The sequence below is a fragment of the Pan paniscus genome, chromosome 13 (assembly GCF_029289425.2).
Source record: "Pan paniscus chromosome 13, NHGRI_mPanPan1-v2.0_pri, whole genome shotgun sequence".
In the NCBI taxonomy this organism is placed as follows: Eukaryota; Metazoa; Chordata; class Mammalia; order Primates; family Hominidae; genus Pan; species Pan paniscus.
The window spans coordinates 72699070-72725409 of NC_073262.2; the positions used below are offsets into that span (position 1 = coordinate 72699070).

A 26340-nucleotide genomic window follows, 5' to 3' on the forward strand; every position below is an offset into this window, starting at 1 on the left:
GATTTTTTCACATTTTCTTTATGAAGCACAGAAATATATCATAAGAATTGAAGACAGTTTACCATTATGCTGTCTGTAAAAATTGCATACAAATTCCCACCATGTGAGAAAATCTTTTAAAGAATCCCACTGATTTTTATGCAGATGAAATAGTCAAGTGGAGGCATGTAATGACTGGTTGTCTATTTATGTTACAGTTAGTGGATTCAAGTAGCTTTAGTCTGATTCCTGCATTGTAAAGTGCCCATCAGTCTTTCACCTAATGGTTTTAAGGACCCCTGATAATTCTTGCTAAAATCCATTATTTCATTAGGTGCTGCAAAATGGTGATTTAAAAAAATGCTTTCTTCTGATTAGATGGAATGTTTTTATAAAGAACTTTACCATATCAACTATTTGTTGACCCTGAAATACAGTTTGGCAGGATGAATACTTGATACTTTTCTGATTTATAAATTTTCAAAGTAAGGAATGGATGCCCTATTAACTTCCAACAGTGACCAATAAGTTTGGTCTTTCGTGTATTTTATGATCTCATGGATTTTATATATATTTGATGTGTTTCACTCCATTTCAATCTTTCTTCTTTTTGATACAAATTGTTCCCTTTTACTTTAGTGAGAATCTTTCCAAACTGACTTTTGTACTTTTGACATGAGCCAAGTAGTCTTTCATCATATCCTCGCTTTCTGGTACAAGTTGGCCCGGGTTCGTTTTGTACATTTTCTATTCTATACTTGGAATCAGCCATTTCTCCATTTAGTTCCTTTTAATGGCAAATGGTATTTAGAGACCACAGTCTGGGTGCTAGAGGGCATACATAGCTAATAGGTTATCATTGTTTATAGGCCATTTCAGTGGACAGAGTTAGGAAATATTTTTTTAAAGGAAAAAAAAGATCCTGTGTTCTTACTGGTATTTCTAATCAACATAAGATTGCACAGTTTTCATTTTATTTCTTTTTTGTTACTTGTATCTTTTTTCTCTTAAAGTCTTGATTCCTAATAATATTAACATAATTATTTGTATAACTAAAGTATAGCCTCGATTATGTTTTTAAAATACCAATATTACTACTAACCATAAATTATCTTTGTCATTAGAATATGTACTTCTAGGGTTGTATAGTCAAAAACTGTGTTTTTAAATCACATAAAGTAACTTTTCCCATGTGATTATGCCATCAACTTGATTTATAGTTCAGCTCATTTCAGTTTTTTTCCTCAATATTTAAAGACTGCTTTTTTCCCCCTTGACTTATATTTTATTGTATAAAATTTATATTTTTCTGAAGTAAAAACTATATAACAAAATAAATTCATAGACATCAATCTTTCATTCCCATCCATTTGCATTTCTTTTTATGAAGTCTCTAATCTGTTGACTATTTCAAAAAATTGGATCATTGGTCTTTTCCTTATTATTATTTTTTGTGGAGATGGGATCTCACTTTGCTGCCCAGGCTGGTCTCAAACTCCTGGCTTCAAATGATCCTCCCATCTGGGCCTCCCCAAAGTACTGAGGTTACAAGTGTGAGCCACTGTGCCTAGCCTTCCTCTTTATTTTTATTATTTGTTGTTTTAAAGACCACATCTCCCTGTTTTGCCCAGGCTGGACTCAAACTCCTGGGCTCAAGCAATCCTCCCACCTCAGCCTCTCCCGTGTTGCTAGGATTACCAGTGCGCACCACTGCACCCAGCTTTCTCTTCATTTTTAAGATATGTTTATGTATTATGGGTATTAGTCCTTTTTGTTATAAGTTGCAATACATTTCACCAGATTGTCAAATGTCTTTTTACTTCATGTATGATTTTTTTGTCAAAGTTTTTTTAATATAGTCATATTAATCTTTTCATTTATTCTGAATTTTGAGTCACAGTTAAACAGGCCTTCCTCTACTCCCTAGTTAAAAAGCATTCATCCATGTTTTCTTCTAGTATTTCTGTGGTTTTAATTTTTATGTTTAGATTTCTATTTTTTAAAATAATTTCAACTTTTATTTTAGATTCAGAGGGTACATGTGCAGGTTTGTACATGATTATATTGCAAGATGCTGAGGTTTGGGGTGTGATTGTTTTTATCATCCAGGTGTAGTGAGCATAGTACCCAATAGTTTTTCAACCCTTGCTCCCCTCCTTCCCTCTTCTAGTAGTCCTCAGTGCCTGTTGTTCCCATCTTTTGTCCGTGAGTACCTAATGTTTAGCTCTCACTTATAAGTGAGAACGTGCAGTGTTTGGTTTTCTGTTCCTGCATTAATTCGCTTAGGATCATGGCCTCCAGCTGCATCCATGTTGTGACAAAGGACATAATTTCATTCTCTTTATAGCTGCATAGTAGTCCATGGTATATAGGTACTACATTTTCTTTATCCAATCCACTGTTGATGGGGACCTAGGTTTATTCCATGTCTTTGCTGTTGTGAATAGTGCTGTGATGTACATGGAAGTACATGTGTCTTTTTGGTAGAACGATTTATTTTCTTCTGGATAGATACCCAGTAATGGGATGCTGGGTCATAGGATAGTTCTGTTTTAAGTTCTTTGAAAACATTTCTGATAAATTTGGAAAAAAAAGTGAAATTCTTTGTTTACTGATCTTGAAATATCAACAACACCCAGAGACAATGTCAAGAAAATATCTAGGAACAGAAAATATGTACTTTATGCCATCATTTGTGTAAAAAAGGGCAGGGAGAGAAAATAAATTTGTATGTGCTTGTTAAAAACAAAACCAAAAACAGTGACAACATATCTGGATATTTGGATTTATAGCAGAAATAACACAAAGGAACACTGGGGGAATCATAGTCTTTATAATAAATGGTGCTGGGTTAATTGGATATTCACATGAGAAATAATTATTAATAATATTGGCCTCTACCATATGTAGACCTATTCAGATTTTGCCAGTTGTTGCAGTAAAGTACTGTGTAACAACAACAACAAAAAGATTATGCTTGCGTTTAGTTGCCATGTCTCTTTAATTTCCTTTAATCTGAAATTAAGCCTGAGTTTTTCTTTGTGCTTGATGACATTCACTTTTTTTTTTTTTTTTTTTTTTGAGTTCAGGCCAGTTATTTTGTAGCATGTCCTTTAATTTGTTTTTGTCCAGTATTTCCTAGTGATTAGATTCAGGTTATAACCTTTTGGCAGAAATGCCACAGACTAATGTGTTCCTTTTTAGTGCATAGTATGAGGAGGCACATGCTGTTGATTTATCTTGTTACTTATGATCATAACTCTGATCATTTAGCCAAGGCAGTATGTGCCAAGTTTCTGCACTGTAAAGTGATTATTTTACCCTTCATAATTACTAAGTATCTTATAGGGAGATACTTTGAGACTATGTATATATCTTGCTACTCTTCATAAAAACAACAAAAACAAAACTTTGTGTGTGTATTTTGTGTTTATAAACTAAATTAGCAAACTGAGTATTTTGTGTGTTGTTGCTAAGGAAAGTCATTATCCTTAGTAGTAACTAGTAATTTTCCTTTCTAGCTAGCATACTTAAGGACAAAGATGGTATACAGAGTATTCGAATACACAGCTCTTTAAGTCTAAAAGGTGTTCAGCAAACAAAAAGTTTCTAAGCCTAGTATTGACTAATTAAAAAGCTTAAAGTACAGACATAGATATTATGCTTTCTGTAATACTGATTTCTGGATTTTTTTCTTTTCAAGCCCTAATAATTAATGGACATTAGGATAGTAGTAAATGCTGTGAACACTTATATAGTACTTCATGCTAGGCATTTTGGTGCTTTGCATATATAATCTCATTTAATCGTCAATAATAACTCTATGTACTAGGTACTGTTTTATCCCAGTTTTTATATATGAGGAACCCAAGTTTTAGAAAAGTCAGTTAACATGATCTTTAGGCACACATAGCTGTTGAGGAACGGAGCTGAGATTTTAATCCAAATCTCTCTGATTCCAGAGCCTAAGTTTTAACTATCATTGTATGCTTCTTTTCCTAGTACTAGATCTTAGGAATTTCCGGAAAATTTGATTAGTTTTTCCACACCCACCCCCCGCCAATATTTGCTCTCATTTTTATGGTTCGTTTATTCATTAAGTTGTAATTTAAGAGTTGATTATAATATGTCATCTATATTTCATTATTTTTAAAATTGAAATATCTTTCTAGTTCCTCACCTCAACACTCTTCCAATATAAAATTCTGTATCTGAGGATGTAGGTTTTTCATATATACTTTTTTCTATAATCCTATGAAAATTATTTTTTTCCTTCTAATTTTCATTGTGCTGATAATTTTTATTTTTAAAAATGGAAAAACTATATTCCTATTAACTCTTCCACCCATTTCCTCTTATCCATAGAATCAACAGTGGCATTAATTTTTATAATCTGGATTTAAAAGACTATCTAAAACTTTAAGAGATAGATAAGAGATAGAAACAATTATTTTTTAAAGACTTTGGTTTTTTTTTTTTTAGAGCAATTTTAGATTCACAGCAAAATTAAGAGGAAGATACACAGATTTCCCATATACTCCCCACTGTAACAGATACATAGCCTTTCCCATTATCAATATCCACCACCAGTGTGGTACATTTGTTACAGCTGATGAGCCTGTATTGACATACTATAATCACCCAAAGTCTGTAGTTACATTAGGGTTCACTCTTGCTGTTGAACATTCTGTAGGTTTAGGCAAATGTGCAATGACATTTGGCCACCGTTGTAGTATCATACAAAGTAGTTTCACTGTCCTAAAAAAACCCTCTGTGCTCTACCTATTCATCCCTCCTCAGTACAACCCCTGGCAACCACTGATCTTTTTACTCTCCCCATAATTTTACCTTTTCCGGAATGTCATATAGTTAGAATCATACAATATGTAGCTTTTCACATTGGATTCTTTCATTTGGTAATATGTATTTAAGTTTCCACAATGTCTTCTCATGGCTTGATAGCTCATTTCTATATAATAGAAATAACAATCCATTGTCTGTACCACAATTAATTTATTCATCACCTATTGAAGGACATTTGGTTGCTTCGAAGTTTTGGCAATTATGAATAAAGCTGCTCTAAACATCTGTGTGCAGGTTTTTGCGTATATAAGTTTTCAGCTTTTTTGGGTAAATACTAAGGAGCATGATTACTGGATCATATAGTAATAGCATGTTTAGTTTTGTGAGAAACCACCAAACTGTTTTCCAAAATATCAGTATCATTTTGCATTCCCACCAGCAATGAATGAGAGTTCTTGTTACTCCACATCTTTGTCAACATTTGGTATTATCAGTGTTCTAGATTTTGGCCATTCTAATAGGAATGTAGTGGTATCTCATTGTTTTAATTTGCATTTCTCTGATGACATACGGTCTGGAGCATCTTTTCATATGCTTATTAAGCATCTGTATATCTTCTTTGGTGAGGTATCTGTTAATGCTGTGGTACCATTTTTTAATTGGGTTTTTTTCCTATTAGTTTTAAGAGCACTTTATATTTGTACGAGTATTTTACATATCAGTCCTTTATCAGATGTGTCTTTTGCAAATATTTTCTCCAGGACTGTGGCTTGTCTTCTCATTATCTTGACATTGTCTTTTGCCAAATAGAAGATTTTAATTTTAATGAAGTTCAGCTTATCAGTTATTTATTTCATGAATTATGCTCTTGGTGTTATATCTAAAAAGTCATTGCCATACCCAAGGTTATCTAGGTTTTCTCCTATAAGAATTTTATTGTTTTGTGTTTTACATTTAGGTCTGTAATCCATTTTTAGTTAATTTTTGTGAAGGGCATAGGTCTTTGTCTAAATTCATTTTTGTGCATGTGAATGTCCAGTTGTTCTAGCACCATTTGTTGAAAAGACTGTGTTTTTTCCACTGTATTGCCTTTACTCCTTTGTTAAAGTCAGTTGACTATAATTATGTGAATCTATTTCTGGGCTCTCTGTTCTGTTCCATTGATCTTATTTGTGTGCTCTTTTGCCAGTACCATATTGTCTTGATTACTGTAGCTTTATGATAAGTCTTGAAGTCAGGTAGTGTCAGTCATCTAATTTTGTTCTTCTTCGATTTTGTGTTAGCTATTCCAGCTGTTTTGCCGCTCTATATAAATTTTAAAATCAGTTTGTCAATATCTACAAAATAACTTGCTGGGATTTTGATTGAGATTGCATTGAATCTCTAGGTCAAGTAGCAAAGAACTGACATCTTGACAATATTGAGTCTTCCTACTCATGAACATGGACTATCTCTCTCCATTTATGTAGTCGTTTGATTCCATTTATCAGAGTTTTGTCATTTTCCTTAAATAGATCTTTGCATATTTTTTTGCTAGATTTATACCTAAGTATTTTATTTGGGGGGGGGTTGCTAATTTAAATGATACTGTGTGTTTATTTTCAAATTCCAATTGTTCCTTGCCAGTATATATGAAAGTGATTGACTTCTGTATATTAATCTTGTGTCCTGTAGCCTTGTTACAATCACTTATCAGTTCCAGGAGTTTTTTGGTCAGTTTGTTCAGATTTTCTACATAGACGACCATGTAATCTGTAAACAAAGAAAGACAGTTTTATTTCTTCTCTCCCAATCTGTATAACTTTTATTTCCTTTTCTTATCTTGAGGCATTAGCTAGTACTTCCAGTATGATGTTGAAAAGAAGTGGGGATTGGGGACATCTTTGCCTAGTTCCTGATCTTAGTGAGAATAATTATGTATTTTAAAATATTAAGCATTTTAAAATATAGTTATCACAATGATCATATTAAACCCTGTAGTTGAAATCTTTGATTCTCTTTTCTACAGAGGGGTGCATCAATCCATTCATTCGTTCCAGTTATGGGCCAGTGATATGCTAGGAAAGATCCATTTCTCTCTCTGTCCTTAGAATGGCTATTTTTATCTTATCAGCCAATAACTGCCAGGATTTTTTCTGATTATTATTGGGGAAAAAACTTACCAAAAAAAGTATTATCACTTAAACATTTTTTGGCTAATATGAGTGATTAAAAATGGGATCCTAAAGTAATGGAAATCTATTTGATTTCTAGCAAAGTTAAGTATTTTTATATTTATTAGCTATTTGTGTACATTCTTTGTGAATGATATATTCAGGACCTCTGTCCATTTTCTGTTGGCATCTTATTGTTTAAAATTATATGAATGATTCTCCATGGTTTAAAATATTAAATCTTATTTTGTCATAGTTGTTTATAAGTGTTTTTCAAAATATGTTTGCCTTCTACTTTTGTAATTACTTTTCTTGACCCATTGAAGTTTTAAATTTTCATGTAGCCAGATCAATCAGACCTTATATTTCTTATTTTTTCCTATTACTTTCATACTTAGAATGCCCATGTCTTCCAAGAGCTGATGTATACTTTTATAACTAGTATTACAATGTGTAATCCAGTCTTAGGATTTGCAATATCTACCTATATTTTCACTTTAGAGTTTTCTCATGGGATAATTTTTAAAACTATATAACATACTTGGAATTCATTCTCACCTGTAGTGTTAGGTGAAGATCTAAAACTTATTTGCAAATAACCAAGTAGTATTTTTAGTGATTTTATATCCTAGTTATTAAATACTAAGTGTTCCTACATTATAGGCCTGATTAGGAGCTTTCTTCTTTGTTCTATTGAGCTCCAAGCCTGTTTCTCTGACAATACCATGATGGTTTATTGTTGAGGTGATTTATTATGTCTAGTTATCGGGTTGAGTTAGGTTCCTCTCATTTCTCTTCCCCAAACTCTGACTCCCAGTTTTTTTTTGCTGTTCTCACTTATTCTCCAGAAGGTTTTGAGAACATTTGCTAAGCCCTTCCCCTCACTTATAATTTTTTTTTTTTTGAGACAGAGTCTTGCTCTGTTACCCAGGCTGGAATGCAGTGGTGTGATCTTGGCTCACTGCAACTTCCACCTCCTGGGTTCAAGCAATTCTTCTGACTCAGCCTCCCAAATAGCTGGGACCACAGGTGCACGCCACCATGCCAGGCTAATTTTTGTATTTTTAGTAGAGACAGGGTTTCACCATATTGGTCAGGCTGGTCTCAAACTCCTGACCTCAGGTGATCCACCCACCTTGGCCTCCCTAAGTGTTGGGTTTACAGGCGTGAGCCACTGCATCTGGCCTAACTTGTAATTTTGATTATAATTATTTTAAACTCATAAATTAATCTGGGAAAGTAGTTATCTTTATAATATGCAGTTTCCTCAACTAGAAATATTCCCCATTCTTTTAATTCATTTTTTGTTTTATTCTGTTGTATGCATATTATGTTTCAGTTTTGAAACATTTGTTAATTATGCATTCTTAGTAGTATATAATTCTTGCATACGGCAATTTGGACTGATTTTAAATAATATTGGAAGGTCACATACAATAATAAGCAAATTAATAATAGCATAAAGGAATCCACCTCTCATTTTGAGAAAGATTGCTTGTATTGTAGAAAATAGCTGTTAGCATATAATGTAAAATAAGATTCTAGTATTCTGTTAAGCACTTTAAGTTTTTCAGTTGCATATACTACCCCTATTTTATTAAACTGTATTTAATTTTTTTATTTGGGATTGCTTTTCTATACCTAAAAGCTCTGCAATTTGTTGGTCTATAGGTTATCATGCAAGAAGTTCTCAAGCCTTTTTGATTTTTGTGCAATAAAGTACAGCTTTGCATAAGAGTGAAATTGGGCTAGCTTAAATGGATCCATAAACTTTCTTCTAATTTTAAGTGAGAATCTTTTAAACACCTGTTAAATTTAATGTAGCAGTTTGAGAATCTAAAATTATGTACCACTTGTTTATTTGTTCATTCATCCATCCCTTTTCCCATGAATATTTCATTTGTTTATCCAGCTAGTTTTATTAACTGTTTTAATCCAGGCACTGGGATATAATGATAAGCAAGATATCATTCCTGTGGAAACTTCTTCCAGGCACTAAAGATATAGAGGATGAATTAGAGGAACATAAAATTGGAGGAGATTGAATACTTAAAGGCAGTGGCCATAGGGATGGCAAAGAGGAAGTAGAGATAGAGTCATTAGGACTTAGTGCCAATTAAATACGGGGTGAGTGAGAGAAGATGGCTTTGGGATGTCCTCAAGTTCCTAGCTTATTTATTCATTATGCTTTTATTGGAGGACTATCATGTTTTAGGCATTGTTATGTTTCAGGCATTGTATAAATGCAGGAGGATATAAGAAATAAGCCACATCAGAACTTAGATTATAGAGGGGAAAGTATTAGGTTGGTGCATTGCTTTTAGTGGCAGAAACAGCAATTACTTTGGCACCAGCGTAATAGAATGGTTGTGACTGGGGTGGGAGTGTGCGTATAGAGAGAAAGATTATGGGTTCACTTTCAGGCCTGTTGAGCTGCCTGCCTGTTAGATATACAAGCGGAAGTAATGGATATTCAGATAGAGAGTTCGAGAGAGTCATTGCTGGACATACAGTCATCAGTGTATAGCTGGCAATTGAAATCATGGATTAGAAGGTCTTTCAAAAAGAGTCCTTAGAAAAGAAAGGGAGAATTGGAATCTTGAGGAATAACAGTTTGTTAGTCAGAGGAAGATGAACCTGTGAAGAAGACTAAAGTGGAGTAATCAGAGAGATAGAAGGTAACTTGGGACAATGTTTCACAAAAGCCAAGAAAATTTTCCAGGCAGAATGTTCAGCTGTATCTAAAGTCAAGTCAAGGGTCTGTAAGATAAGGATTTAAAATGTCCACTAAATTTTGTAATTAGGAGATCATTGTTGATCATGTGAAACTATTTCTGTGGGGAATTTGAATAATAGAAATGGTGTGACCCCTACACTTTTTTTTTTTTTTAAACCTTGGCCTTGCAGAGAGGCTAGATAAACTTGAAAGACCGTATCAGGATTCATAGCATCAATGAAGGGTTATCCTTGGAGAGGAAAACAAGTATACTAAGGAATATTTGTAGAAAATGGAGAAATTCAGAGAGCTGTCTTCCTCTGTCAGCTAAAAGTTTCTCAGCGGCAGGGGTTGATTGATTTACTCACCAGTGTGTTTAGTGCCTGACCTGTAGTAAGTAATCAGTAAATATTTGCTGAATGATCGAGCCTAATAAAAGAGTTGAAGAATTTTGTTCATCCCAAGTCTAAAGTGTAGCTTCAGAATTTAGCCACTTCTGGAGCTTAAGATTTACTTTTCTTCTCTGTCATTAAAAATTAAACATGTAGTCAAAAAATTAACCTGCTAAAGGCATTTAAAAAATTCTTTAAGAATAAGCTCTGCTTTATAATATAGTCTATGTTTTTCATAGTACTGCACATTCCTAAGGTTTACTACTTTGTCTTTTATAGTGTACTTTTTAAAATTTATTTTTTGTAGAGACAGGGTCTCACTGTGTTGCCCAGTTGGATCTTGAACTCCTGATTTCAAGTGATCCTCCCACCTCAGCCTCCCATGCCTGTTGGGATTACAGGCATGAGACACCACATCTGGCCCTTTTATAGTGTATTTTAAGTTCTGCTTTGGTTATCTCTTTTTGAAACTTTGCAAATGTTAAAGATTTTATTTGAATTTTGTTAGTTATAAAGTTGAAACATTTTATTTTATTATTAATTTTGAGACAGAGTCTCACTTTTTCACCCAGGCTGGAGTGCAGCAGCACAATCACAGCCCGCTGCAGCCTTGACCTCCTGGGTTCAAGGAATCCTCCCACACACCACTAAGCCCTGCTAATTTTTTATATTTTTTGTAGTGGCGGATTTTCACCATGTTGTCAATCTGGTCTCAAACTTCTGAGCTCAAGTGATCCGCCTGCCTCAGCCTCGCAAAGTGCTGGGATTACAGGCATGAGCCACTGTGCTCGGCTGAAACATTTTAATAAGAGCAGTTAACCATACCTTTTCAACAGGAATTGATTTGGGAACTCTGCCTATCTCTTTTTAAAGATGTGAAAACTTACTTATTCATTACTGCTAAGTTTGTGATAAGTATCCTATAAGCCACTCCATTTGTAGTGAAACTAATTCTTTCATTCTCTATTTAATACTTTAATTTCTGTAATCTAAGATCAGAAAGACTCATAATCAAGTTAATGTATCCTAATTGTTCACTTTGATAACACAACACATTTTCTATACATTTTCTTCATGTTAGAGTCAAGAGAATATGAGTCTAAAATATAATTTTTTTGCAAAAAATATGACTCCTAAGGTTTTTTTTTAGATTTCTTCTTTGTGTATTAAAGTTTTTATTTCTGTTCCATAGAGATATATGTGACATATAAAATAAATTAGAAAGAGAAGATATACAATACTATGTAAAGTGACTACATTTTTCTTTTAGGCTGGGATATGAAGAACGACAGCCTGAGGTTCCAATTCTTTATCATGATGTAACATCCCTTTTGCTCATCCAGATCTTAATGATGCCACAACCCTTACGCAAAGGTATGTCTTTATAATTCAGATTCTTTGATTATATACTATGTATTTTGAATATTCTAGAGATTATAGAGACAGGCTGGGTGTGGTGGCTCATGCTTGTAATCCCAGCACTTTGGGAGGCTGAGGTGGGTGGATTGCTTGAGCACAGGAGCTCAAGACCAGCCTGGGCTATTAATATAGTGAGATGCTGTCTCAAAAAGAGAAAGAGAAGTAAACACAGCAGTAAGTATGATGGATACTTTTTGTGGTAATAACAGACATTGTTTTTTCTATTATTAGCAAATAGTAATCATATCTAAAAAATGACAATGAAAAAGTGTTTTTTAAAATTCTTGTGGGTCTGTTCAGCTTTTTAGTCACTAAGAGGTAAAGACATGGGAAAACATTCTGAAAATGGTTTAAAAAATTGAAGTGATGATACAAATGAAAATTCGAAAAATAGAGCAAACTCTCAGCCTTAGTGCCTTTACTCTATATGCATACATATTTTGATATAGTAGTAATTGTAGAGTTATTAAAAATAGTCTCATCATTTTAAGTTAGTGTTAATATCATAACATTATTATATTAACAGCATCAGTATTATATTAGCAACATTTTAATTATTGCTCCTTGGTCTTTGTAGCTTTCACTTGAAGACAACATTTAAAATATTCAATCAGATAATTAACATCTTCTGTTTTAGAAAACTAGTTTTTTATTTTGTTTAACTATTACAAGTTACAGTAGAATGAACATCTATGGGTGTATAAAAGTCTTGTTCCTGGGGAAGACATTGTTTATACAAACTCCAGCTTGATCTTTGATAAATCCTTTTACCTAAGGGTGTGAAATAATCATTTAAAAATACATAGGCAAATTATGATATTTCATGCAAATTATGACATTCTGTAAAAAGTAAAACAATATCATTGATAAGCATAATATACTAGCACTGTGTGCTTCAATTAATATTTTTTAATCATGAAATTCACATAAAATAAAACTTACCATTTAAACAATTTAAAGTATACAACTGAAGTGCCATTTAGTACTGTCACAGTATTGTGTGATCATCACCATTCATCACCATTAGTTAGTTCCAGGACATTTTCATCAGCCCCAAAGGAAACTCTGTGCCTATTAAGCAGTCATTTTCTTATTTTCTCCTTCTCCCAACCCCTGGAAACCACTAATCTGATTTCCTGTCTTCATGGATTTGCCTATACTGGATATTTCGTATTAATGATATTATACATTACGTTGCATTTTGTGTCTGGCTTCCTTCACTTAGCATGTTTTCAAGGTTTATCCATGTTATGGCATGTATTATTACTTCATTTATCTCAATGGCTTGGTAGTATTCCATTGTATGGATATACAACATGGTTTATCCACTTGTCAGTTGATGGACATTTGGGTTATTACCACCTTTTGGCTATTGTGAATAGTGCTGCCATGAACATTCATATAGAAGTTTTTGTTTGAGGCCAAGTGTGATGGATCACTTGAGACCAGGAGCTCATGACCAGCCTGGCCAACATGGTGAAACCCCGTCTCTACTAAAAATACAAACATTAGCCTGTCATGGTGGCATGCACCTGTAACCCCAGCTACTTGGGAGGCTGAGGCATGAGAACCACTTGAGCCCACGAGGTGGAGGTTGCAGTGAGCTGAGATTGTGCCACTGCACTCTAGCCTGGGTGACAGAATGACACTCTGCCTCAAAAAAAAAAAAAAAAAAAAAAAAAAAAATTTTTTTTTGAACACTTTTTTTTTTGTGGGGGATGTATAGCTAGAAGTGGAATTGCTGGATCATATGGTAATTCTGTTTAACTTCTTCAGGTAATTATATATTTAACTGCAAAACTTCAGATTTTTTTGAATGTTACTTTTTTGGGGGGTTAGACTGTGTCTGCTAATTTAATCATTTGTGTTTATAGAGTTTAAAAACCTGTTAAGTAGTCTCATTAAAATTAATCTCTTTGTAAAATTAGTTTCAAATTCTTTAGGCTTTTTGTGTCACTTTGGTTAGTTTTTCTTAATCTAGGGAAACAGTTGCCTTGGATCATGCTGGTTTACTCCTGATTGTGCTCTTCTAATTATATTAGTAGTATTACATTTTGAAATATTTTAAAAATTACTTTATTTGTGTCTTCAAAATATTTAAATGTGTTAAATATACCTTTTACTTATAAGATGAGTTATTACATAAACCTGAAAAGGTAAAAGAGAAGGAAACTTGACATAGAGAAGATTGTCTCTATGTCACTATTTAATCTATATTAATCAATATTTAATCTAAAGAGAAAAATATTTTAGTTAAGAGTAAAGGACCTGTTGTGTCAGTGTCTGAGAGCTGTAGCTGGTGCATCACCCTCGTTGTCAGAAGTTACTGTTGGCACTGGCTTTCAACAGAAGACGAAGTTCATGCTGAAAGAGGATGCAATACATGAAATTAACCAAACTTACTGAATTTAATTCAGTAGAAACAGAGTTTAAAAACTGTATCATAAAGTGAGTCAAGAAAATTGATCTTAGTAATGGTTAAATAAATAGAATAAATTCAGGAAATCATCAATGTAAAAATGTATAATATTGTTAATAATCATGCCTTAAAGTAATATCATTAAAGAAGAGTTTCTTGGACAAATTTAGTAAGCAAATTTAATAAATTCATTGCTTGATTCAGTTCAAGAAATACTTAATAAGTTCCTACTGTGTACCAGGTTGCTATGCTTCTTTGCCAAGTGCTGGACACACAAAGATGACCAAAACATGTACTTCACCCTTGGGGAGCCAAATAGCTAGGTATTTAGCAGTCATTAAATTTACCTGTAGTTAGAATTGCTTTTAAAACTTGTGCTTTATATTATTTCTTAAAATTTTACAATAATTCAAGATTGGATTATCTTGATATTAGATTATACTGCTGTCGAACACATGATGTAATATTTTGCTAGCTGTCATTGTGGTGATGAATTCCTCTTAGAATTTAGGGTCAGAGAAAAAAATGCCATTCCTTATTAATTTTTTTAGTCTTTCACACTTTGAGAACTGGATAGAGGCCTTTAATTCCTAGGAAGTTCAGAGCTTAATTATATTTTCCACAGAGGGTTTTTTTGAGGGGAGGTGGAGAGTTGGGGAGATAAAGAGTTATTAATGTAAATTTTTCTTCTCCACTCCCTTTTGATGTAAGACTTAATAGTGGTCTTTATTGGGACAGTGTTATTATAAACTATTTTTATTGTAAGAATATGTATTTGTGTAACTGTTTAAGTTATTGTTTGTTATTAGAAGAGAAAAGCAGAGGAAGGAAATTTTACTGTTTAGACCTACTAGAATGTTAAATGCTTCCCATGGTTTTATCTGAAAAATAGATGGATGCAGAAACCTAGCTATATACCTCTTAAATCTTTTAATGCTTAGCATTGTTTTCAGGTTGAAAGACCTTTTTATGCCAATTATCTCATCAGAAGCTCAAATTAAATATATTAAAGACAAGTTTTTTTCTTTGATCTCTTATGTCCTTGCATCTTATGTTTCATAATACCCATCACATCACTGGCCTCTAAAGAATAAACTCAGAAGTAACTTCTGACATCACTGTTTTCAGGTATTCATATTTAGTTCTTTATGTACAAGGGGAAAGAAGATTTATAACTTAGGATCAGATTTGGCTATATAATATAAAGAAGAAACCAAATTAACACAGTAGCTTGAATAAGATACTGCTTGTTTTTCTTTCATGTAGAAAGAAGTGTGAAAGTAGGCAGGCTGGACACTTCTACTTCACAGCACCAGATTCTTTATGGTATGGCTCTCATCTCCCTGTGCCAAGGTAGCTGCTAAGAGTTCTAGCCATCACAGTCTAGTTTAAGGCAGCAGGATGAGAGTTAAGAGAGGAACTTCACCTTCTTTTTTAAGAAGCCCTCTTAGATGATTCACACAAAATTTACAATTATTATCTCCTTAGATGATTCACACAAAATTTACAATTATTATCTCTCAGGCTAAAATTCTTTCTTATTTTTGAGCCTCCAGGGTTTAAGACATAAAATCATCATCCTTTATAGGGAGTGTATTAGTTCATTTTCATGCTGATAATAAAGACATATCTGAGACTGGCCAATTTAAAAAAGAAAGAGGTTTAATGGACTCACAGTTCCATATGGCTGGGAGGTCTCACAATCATGGCAGAAGGCAAAAGGCACGTCTTACATGGTAGCAGACAAGAGAAGAGAATGATAGCCAAGTGAAAGGGGTTTCCCTGCATGAAACCATTAGATCTCATGAGACTTATTCACTACCATGAGAACAGGATGCGGGAACCACCCCCATGATTCAGTTATCTCCCACTGGGTCCCTCCCACAACACGAGGGAATTATGGGAGTTAAAATTCAAGATGAGATTTGGGTGGGGAGACAATCAGACTGTATCAGGGAGGGTCAGTTACCCAGGTTTGGATCATGTTGCTGTTCTTAAGGAGCTTCACAAATCTGTTCTTAACCATGCTGTATAGAATACAGACTCCCAAGATTCTATAGAGCATTTGGGACCAGTGATTATAGAATATCCCTGCTTCCAAGATCCCATAAGCAGGGCCCAAAAAAGAGAGCTTGAATCCTGCTTATTATTTTCCATTGACTTGAAGAAAGAAAATATCTCAGTTTTGCTTTGTTATAAACCAAGGGCTTAAAAAACTATTTATTTACAAGCATACATAACAGTAAAGAGCAGAGTTTCATGAACCCCCATATCAACTCATGGCCAGTCTTGTTTCATTTATACCCTCACTTATTCCCTCCTCCCTCCCACCTGTGGTTATTTTGAAGCGAATTCCAGACCACTTATCATTTTATCTCTATAGTCTTCAGTATGTATCTCTAAAAGATAAGGATTCTTAAAATAATTTTTAAAAATCGTGAACACAATTAAAAATGAACAATTATGCCTAAATATCAGTAAATATCCCATCAGTGTTCAAATTCCATAGTTGCTTCTTGTAAATTTTTTTTTTTTTTTTTTTTTGAGACAGTTTCTCTCTGTCGCCTGGGCTGGAATGCAGTGGCACGATCTCAGCTCACTGCAACCTCTGCCTCCTGGGTTCAAGCGATTCCCCTGCCTCAGCTTCCCAAGTAGCTAGGATTACAGGTGCCTGCTACCACACCTGGCTAATTTTTGTATTTTTAGTAGAGACAGGGTTTCACCATGTTGGCCAGACTGGTCTGAATCTCCTGACCTTGTTGTGATCCACCTGCCTCGGCCTCCTAAACTGCTGAGACTACAAGTGTGAGCCACTGCGCCCGGCCTGTAAATGATTTTTTAATATTTGGTTTATTTGGCTTAGGATCCAAAAAAGATCCATACATTGGATTTGGTTGTTATATTTCTTTTAAATCTGTGGGTTACCTCCCTCCTCCTACCTCCTTGCATTTTATTTGTTGAAGAATCTGAGTCTTTTTCCCTTTAGAACTTACCATAGTCTCTATTTTGCTAATTGTACCCCTAACAATATCATTTAATAACATGATCTTCTGTCCCTGTGTGTGTCCTACAGACTGGCAGATAGTTTTAGATGGAATCAGTTTCTTATTTCTTTTTACAAAAATACTTCATGGATAATGTTAAATACTTTTTTATCAGGAGATATAATTTCCAGTTGTTCCTCTTTATGTGACAGTAGAAGCTATTGATTATTCTTTAGATTTATTCCTTAATTATTTCATTTCTTAAGTGGAATTCATAAAACTAAAATTTTTTCCTATTTTTCCTATTTGTTTACACATTGGTAAAGTTGATATAGGAAAGGCAGGTTAAATGCTTGATTTTGTACCAGTTTTCAGAAAAATGACTTTTTTTTTTTAGCATTCTCCAAAGATGATTGCTTTTTTCCCAGTATTATGAATTCTTGGATTTTAATATATTTAGTGTCCTTCAGTCCCATAGTAAAATAATAACTGTTTAAATACTTCGGGTTGGCTTGTATCCTATTGATATAACCCCAACAGTCTTTGATAGCCTCTTCAGACCAAAGCTTTATTTTTTTTATTTTTTGGGGAGACAGTCTTGTTCTGTTGCCCAGGCTGGAGTACAGTGGTACAGTCATAACTCACTGCAGCCTTGACCTCCTGGGCTCAAGCAATCCTCCTGCCTCAGACTCCCCATGTAGTTGGGACCACAGGTGCACACCACCACATTTGGCTAATTTTATTTTTTGTAGAGACGGTGGCGGGGGGGGGGGGGGTCTCACTTTGTTGCCCAGGCTGGTCTCGAACTCTAGGCTCAAGGAATCCACCTGCCTTGGCCTCCCAAGGTGCTGGAATTACAGGCATGAGCCACTGTGCTGGCCTAAGACCAAGGCTTTATAGTATGTGGTTCCAGAGTTCATTAATAGGCTTTAAGAAATCCTAAAATGGTAAGGAAAAAAATTGTACATGTATGTGCATTTTTTTCTGAGTAGTTTCACAGCTTTTACCAGATTTTCAAAAGGATTTTGACCTCTAAAATTTAATTACTTATATATTATCCTGGGGATTCCTGGCCATATACAAATATATTTTGTAGAATCAGCAGATTACAGTGGGATGAGAAATGAGAAGGAAGTGAGAGAATTGAGACAGTGAACAGAGAGATCTTTCAAGAGAGAATGGAGGAGGAGAACAGAAGCCATACGTGATGTACAGTAGTCCCCCCTTACCCATGGTTGCGCTTTCTGTGGTTTTTGTTACCAGTGGTCAACTTTGGTCCAAAAAGAGTAAATGGAAAATTCCAGAAATAAATAATTTATACATTTTAAGTTGCATGCCATTCTGAGTAGTACACTGAAATCTCATGCTGTCTTGTCCCTTTCTCCCTGGGAAATGAAGTCATCCCTTTGTCCAGTATATCCACACTGTAGATGCTACCCACCCATTAGTCATTTAGTGGCCATCTGGGCCATCAGAACAACTGTCGTGGTATCACAGTGCTTGTGTTCAAGTAACTCTTATTTTACTTAATAATGGCCCCAAAGCACAAGACTAGCGATGGTGGCGAGAAATAAAAATAAAATCTTAAGCTCCTCAACTGAACAGATGTTATTAAAGAATGATCTTTTGTTTCTTGTTTTCTAGAGCTGGTTTCTGCTTACTCCTTAGAAAATAATTCAGGTTAAAGGTTGATAAGGGAGGGGCACACTGAGGTGTGAACGATATTCTTTAGGATCATTGTGAGGATCATTCTTTAATCACATTTAGCCAATCATCTGGGGTTGCAACTGAACTCCCCTCTCCCTCTTTGCAATTTTACAATACACCCCTTCCCCAAAGCTGACCAGCATCTCTGGACTAGTTTTGGCCGATTCATGGAGGAAGTTCAGTGAGGGTTTTTGTGTCTTCTACTCTACCTTCTAGTGTCAGAGGGTCAAAACCTCACTCTGGCATCATGCTGTTTTTTTGAACACGTAACCCATGAAGAGGCATGAAGTTAAATTGCGCATGTGCGTGTTTCTGCTTTGATAAATACTCATGACTCTTCCTATAGCTTATTGAACGTGTACACTTAGCCACCCTATTTAGCATAAATTCCTGACCTTCCTCAAAGGACTTACTCTTTTTTTTTTTTTTTTTAAAGGTCTTTCTTTTTTTTTTTATTATACTTTAAGTTTTAGGGTACATGTGCACATTGTGCAGGTTAGTTACATATGTATACATGTGCCATGCTGGTGCGCTGCACCCACCAACTCGTCATCTAGCATTAGGTATATCTCCCAATGCTATCCCTCCCCCCTCCCCACCACAGTCCCCAGAGTATGATATTCCCCTTCCTGTGTCCATGTGATCTCATTGTTAATTCCCACCTATGAGTGAGAATATGCGGTGCTTACAAGGGATGTGAAGCACCTCTTCAAGGAGAACTACAAACCACTGCTCAAGGAAATAAAAGAGGATACAAACAAATGGAAGAACATTCCTTGCTCATGGGTAGGAAGAATCAATATCGTGAAAATGGCCATACTGCCCAAGGTAATTTACAGATTCAATGCCATCCCCATCAAGCTACCAATGACTTTCTTCACAGAATTGGAAAAAACTACTTTAAAGTTCATATGGAACCAAAAGAGAGCCCGCATCGCCAAGTCAATCCTAAGCCAAAAGAACAAAGCTGGAGGCATCACACTACCTGACTTCAAACTATACTACAAGGCTACAGTAACCAAAACAGCATGGTACTGGTACCAAAACAGAAATATAGATCAATGGAACAGAACAGAGCCCTCAGAAATAACGCCGCTTACCTACAACTATCTGATCTTTGACAAACCTGAGAAAAACAAGCAATGGGGAAAGGATTCCCTATTTAATAAATGGTGCTGGGAAAACTGGCTAGCCATATGTAGAAAGCTGAAACTGGATCCCTTCCTTACACCTTATACAAAAATCAATTCAAGATGGATTAAAGATTTAAACGTTAGACCTAAAACCATAAAAACCCTAGAAGAAAACCTAGGCATTACCATTCAGGACATAGGCGTGGGCAAGGACTTCATGTCCAAAACACCAAAAGCAATGGCAACAAAAGCCAAAATTGACAAATGGGATCTAATTAAACTAAAGAGCTTCTGCACAGCAAAAGAAACTACCATCAGAGTGAATAGGCAACCTACAAAATGGGAGAAAATTTTCGCAACCTACTCATCTGACAAAGGGCTAATATCCAGAATCTACAGTGAACTCAAACAAATTTACAAGAAAAAAACAAACAACCCCATCAAAAAGTGGGCGAAGGACATGAACAGGCACTTCTCAAAAGAAGACATTTACGCAGCCAAAAAACACATGAAAAAATGCTCATCATCACTGGCCATCAGAGAAATGCAAATCAAAACCACTATGAGATATCATCTCACACCAGTTAGAATGGCAATCATTAAAAAGTCAGGAAACAACAGGTGCTGGAGAGGATGTGGAGAAATAGGAACACTTTTACACTGTTGGTGGGACTGTAAACTAGTTCAACCATTGTGGAAGTCAGTGTGGCGATTCCTCAGGGATCTAGAACTAGAAATACCATTTGACCCAGCCATCCCATTACTGGGTATATACCCAAATGACTATAAATCATGCTGCTATAAAGACACATGCACACGTATGTTTATTGCGGCATTATTCACAATAGCAAAGACTTGGAACCAACCCAAATGTCCAACAATGATAGACTGGATTAAGAAAATGTGGCACATATACACCATGGAATACTATGCAGCCATAAAAAATGATGAGTTCATATCCTTTGTAGGGACATGGATGAAATTGGAAACCATCATTCTCAGTAAACTATCGCAAGAACAAAAGGACTTACTCTTGGCTTATGCTAGAGGCTGTGATTCCCAGCTTGCTGATGGCTAGCCTGCAGGATGCAACCTTTTATGAGAAATAAAGCCCTCGTTTCCAAATTTGTAAACCTTGTGTTTCTTAAGTTGACACTGGCAATTTGGATACACCAAAGAGAAACTAAAGTTTTTTCTTTTAAGTGAAAAGGTGAAAATTCCTTACTTAAAAAGGAAAGGAAAAAAATTGTATGCTGAGGTTACTAAGATCTTTGGTAAGAATGAGTCTTCTATCCATGAAATTATGAAGAAGGAAAAACAAATTTGTGCTAGTTTCACAATCACACCTTAAATAGTAAAAGTTATGGCCATAGTACAGGAAATAATTTTGAGAGATCACATTTTGATAATTTTTATTATAATTGTTCTATATTATTGTTAATGTCTTATCGTGTCTAATTTATAAATTAATCTTTATCATAGGTATGTATGTACAGTTGACCCTTGAACAACACAGAGGCTAAGGGTGTGGTCCCCCTTTACTTCTCCACTTCCCACCCCACTCCACCGTGCAGTTGAATCCACTGCACATATTTTTTGATTTCCCAAAAACTTAACTACTAATAGCCTATTGTTGACCAGAAGCCTTACCAATAACACTGTCAATTAACACATAATTTGTATGTTATATGTATTACGTACTTTATTCTCACAATGTAAGGCTAGAGAAAAGAAAACATTATTAAGAAAATTATAAGAGAGAAAATATATTTACTATTCATTAAGTGGAAGTGGATCATCATAAAAGTATTCATCCTTGTCATCTTCATGTTGAATAGGCTGAAGAAGAGGAAGGGTTGATCTTGCTGTCTCAGGGGTGGCAAAAGTGGAAGAAAATCCTTGTATGAGTAGACCTGCACAGTTCAAACCCATCTTGTTACATAGTACTGCAAATGTAGGATTCAGAACTATCCGCAGTTTCAGACATCCCCTGGGGTCTTGGAGTGTATCTCCTGAGGATAAGGGGGGGATTACTATTTCAAAGGGGTTATTTTTTGTTTTTAAGATAGGAGAATTGTGAGCATCTTTAAGTGTTTGCCGTTTATCCATTCTTTACTTAATAACTCATGATGGTCCTTTACCTTGTGTTGCCCTTTCTAGAAGCCTTTCTATTGGATATCCTTCTTCTCATTGCCATAATAACTTCTCCGTGATTCTGTTTTGATACTTGTCTGACTTGTCTGATTTTCTTTACTGTCGCCCTCTCCAGACTGTCAGTTCCTCCAAGACTAGCAGCACTATCTATCCTAATGCCCACTTGGTACATCATATGTTCAGTAAATGCTTTGGGGATACAGTGGATGTGTTAAAAACACAATACTCTTATTTTATGGTAAATTGCTTATTTTCCATTTTAAAATTCAAGAAAGCTATTACTTTCATTTGAATCTTTAACACTTATATTGTGATCACTTCTATATAATGTTTTTTGAGAATGTTGGCAGTTTATTGGACCCAAAATTCAATTGCCTGAAGTATACCCAAAGGACCAGGATTTACTACCCTATTAGTTGTTAGACAGACTTGGTATCTTTTCTTGGTTCTATGTTGACTAAGGAAATGAAGTCTTTTTAAACCGTTTGGATTCTTCACTCATCAGAGAGAAAATAGACTTGAGTTTTTCACGCAGAAAAGAACATCACAAATTGATTTTTCTTGTAGACTAGACTTTTTGGAGAGGGTCAGAGCACATGTAGTTAGTAACTCCAAATCATAAAAGGTAAGACTGAGAAGATTTGACATCTGCATGTGGTATATGCAAAGTGCTTTATGGAAGCAGTGGAATAGTATTTTTACAAAAAATTATCATGGTGATAGGAACAGAATAAAATGTCTGATACCTTCTTCAGATCATGTCCTGTTTACCTGTGTGCTCTTCCCCTAGGGATTTTGTTACTTTAGATATACTCTACCTTGTCTTAAAAGAAACTACAGGTAGTTTGCTTCTAAGGCATTTCAAGTAACTATTGATCTTCCTTTGTTCATCCTCAGGTATTTTGATAGTTTTTTTTTGTTGTTATTGTAGTTTTTAAACACATTGACTTAGATTAGATGTCCAATCCTTTTTTCTTCTTTTTAAATGTTGATAATTGTATTTGAAGGACTTTGTTTTCTGTTTTAATGTTGGTAGTTAGCAGCCTGTTGACCTAATATAAACCTCATGTGAGAGATTCCTTGTTTCTTGTAGGTCCCTAAAAGATGTTGGTGTTACACATGGCAAGCATTCAATAAATAAACATCTGTTAAATGAACAAGTGAATATGAGAACTTAAGCCTTGACTTTAAATTGCCAGTTAATCATCCATTGGTATCCATGGGAGATTGGTTCCACGACCCCCTGCCAATTCCAAAATCCACAGATACTCAAGTCCCTTACATAAAATGGTGTAGTATTTGCATATAACCTACACATATCTTCTCATATACTTTAAATCATCTCTAGATTACTTAGTACAATATAAATGTTATATAAATAGTTGTTATACTGTATTTTTTAGGGCATAATGAGAAGGGCAAAAGTCTGTACATGTTCAGTACAGACACAACCATCTATTTTTTTTTTCCAAATACTTTTGATCCATGATTGGTTGAATCCATGGATGAGGAACCCACAGGTACAAAGAGCTGACTGTATTTTTTTAAATGATGATAATCAAGACAGACAAATGGACTAAAACCAGAAATTAGTACTTTTCTACAATGAAAAGCTAAAACTATAGTGGCTATCATTTCTTTTAGTACATTACTTCTATTTTATTTATTTTATTATTATCATTTTTGAGACAGAATTTCACTCTTGTTGCCCAGGCTGGAGTGCAATGGCACCATTATCAGCTCACTGCAAACGCCATCTCTTGGGTTCAAGTGATTTTCCTGCCTCAGCCTTCCAAGTAGCTGGGATTACAGGCACCCGCCACCACGCCCGACTAATTTTTTGTATTTTTAGTTGAGACGAGGTTTCACCATGTTGGCCAGGCTGGTCTCAAACTCCTGACCTCAGGTGATTCACACACCTTGGCCCCCAAAGTGCTGGGATTACAGGCGTGAGCCACCGCGCCCGGCCACATCACTTCTTTTTAGTAAAAGAAAAAATATATGTATGTATAGTTTAAGAAGAAGCTATATGTCAGTGGTGTTTCTACACAATATAAATGACTTTCTGGTTAGGATGTTTTTGTTTGTACTTAATAGACAAATTCTGTAATGTCTGTCACTTATTAAAATATTTCATTAAATGATGGAATATTTTTCTTGACTTTGACGGCACCATCCTTTCCTAGTTCTTCTACTGTCTCATTTCCTACTCATTTTCAGGCTCTTTTTAAATGAATTGTTCTTTATTTACTGTCCTCTTCCTTCACAATTTTATCTTTTTTCCCATAGCTTTAACTATACCTATTATCTGATGATTCCCAAATCTCTAGCTTTAGACTACAACTCCCCAGTGAGTTCCAGACTTGAATTTTTAGACATGCCTCAAACTCAGTATATATAATGTTAATTTTCTACCTATCCAAGCCTGCTCTCATCCTCTGTTTTACATTTTAGTCAATGCTGCTACCGTCTATGAGATACCACCATCACCCTCTACCTCCAAAGGTCCACGAAATCCTATAATTTCTGTCATCTAAATATTTCTCTAATATGACTCATTCTGATTGTTGACTCATTGTTTTTCCTTAGTTCTGGGCATCCTGAAACTGTATGGAGGTTCCTCAAAAAACTAAAATAGAACTACTGTATCATCCAGTAGTCCCACTTCTGGGTGTACATCCTAAGGAAGTAAAATCAGTATCTCAAAGAGACATCTGCACTCCACTCCCATGTTCATTATGGCTTTAATCACAATAGCCAAGATATGGAAACCACCTAAGTGTCTGTCAATGGATGAATAAAGATAATGTGGCATATAAGTACACTGGGACGTTATTTAGCCTTAAAAAAGAAGGAAATCTTGCCATTTGCGACAGCATGGATGAACCCATAGGACATTATGCTAAATGAAATAAGCCACAAAAAGAGAAATACTGCATGATCTCACTTATATGTGGAATCTAAACAAGTCAAAATAGAGAGTAGGAGGGTGGTTCACATGGGACAGGGAGGTGGGGAAAATGGGGAGATGTTGGTCAACGGGTGTGTACTTTCAGTTATAAGATGAATAAGTTCTGGAGATCTAATATACAACATGGTGACTATAGCTGTAATATTCTCTTGTATACTTAAAATGCACTAAGCAAAGAGATCTTAAGTATTCTCAGTGCACACACATACACACAGACACATGTAACCATATGGGATGATGAATATGTTAGTTAACTTGATGTGACCATCATTTCACAGTGTATGCTTATATCAAAACTACATTGTCTACCTTCAATAATATAATTTTTGTCAATTATACCTCAGTAAAGCTGGAGGAAAAATAAAAGATCATTCTGGCTGGAATAAGGAAAGTAGATTGCAGGGGGCTGAGAGGTGATACAGATAAACTACTGTGCTGGAAAGAATTAACATAGAAGGCCTGACTGCTGTCCTTTGAAAGGCCTGCTTGCAAGGTTAGGCCTTGACTAGCATCTGGGAACTTGGATTTCAGGAGGGGTCCCACCATTCCCAGAATTGATAAGAGTGGCACACTATGCCTAAATTGTTTGTACAAAGAGTATGGTTTATGCCGAATGTACCTGCTTTCCTCTTGAGAGTCTGGAATTTTGGTATGTACTAGGAAGAGAGTACCTGCATGACCCCAGTAAAAACCTTGGGCACTGAGTCTCTAATGAGATACCCTGGTATCCATTTCCTACATGCCATCACAGCTGGTTGTTGCTGGGGGAGTTTAGCACATCCTGTGTGGTTCTACTGGAAGAAGACTCTGGAAGTTTCCACTTCACCCAATGTGCCTTTTTTCCCTTTGCTGATTTTAACTTTTATCCTTTTGCAGTCATAAGTCATAACAGCTATGAGTATGACTCTGTACTCAGTCTTTCAAGTCCTCCTAGTGAATCATCAAACTTGGCAGTGGTCTTGGGGACCCCCAACACAGCCACTTTAGCTGGGATTATAGGTCTAGGCAAGAAAGGATGGAAGTCTAGTCTAGGGTGTTGAAACTGACGAGAAATATTTAAAAAGTAGAATTAACAGGACTTGGTGATTATTTTAATGGGGAAATTGTCAAGAATATCTGCAAGTTTCTGACTCCAGCAACTGATTAAATGGTAGTATCCATTTACTAGGGGAGGAGTATAATATAATAGAAGGAACACTGAACCTGAAGAAAAATGATCTATATGGATTCAAGTTCAGACCTGGGTGCTTATTAGCTTTGATATCACAAGCACATCTTTCTGAAGCTCAGTTATCCAGTTGAGACTGTTTTGAGGATTGAATGAGACACTTGAAGAAAATTGCTAAGTTATTAGGTAAATATAAATGTTAATTATCAATATTAAAGCTTCCATTTATTAAGTACCTAATATGTGCCAGAAGCTACCAGGCACTTTACGTATTGTTACTACTATTTCATATTGCTATGTTTTTTATTTTTATTTTTATCTTTATTTGAGACAGGCTCTCAC

At 35.2% G+C, this 26340-nt stretch overlaps 1 protein-coding gene across 3 annotated transcripts in view; it reads left to right on the top strand.

Annotated features, from left to right (window-relative positions):
• UBR3 (ubiquitin protein ligase E3 component n-recognin 3) overlaps positions 1-26340 on the top strand; it is a 268208-nt gene that overhangs the window by 210678 nt on the left and 31190 nt on the right. For all 3 annotated transcript variants that reach the window (XM_034954464.3, XM_034954467.3, XM_034954465.3), the window contains exon 32: positions 11314-11417. In XM_034954464.3, the coding sequence (XP_034810355.2) occupies positions 11314-11417 (104 nt within the window). The remainder of the gene's footprint in view (positions 1-11313; positions 11418-26340) is intronic.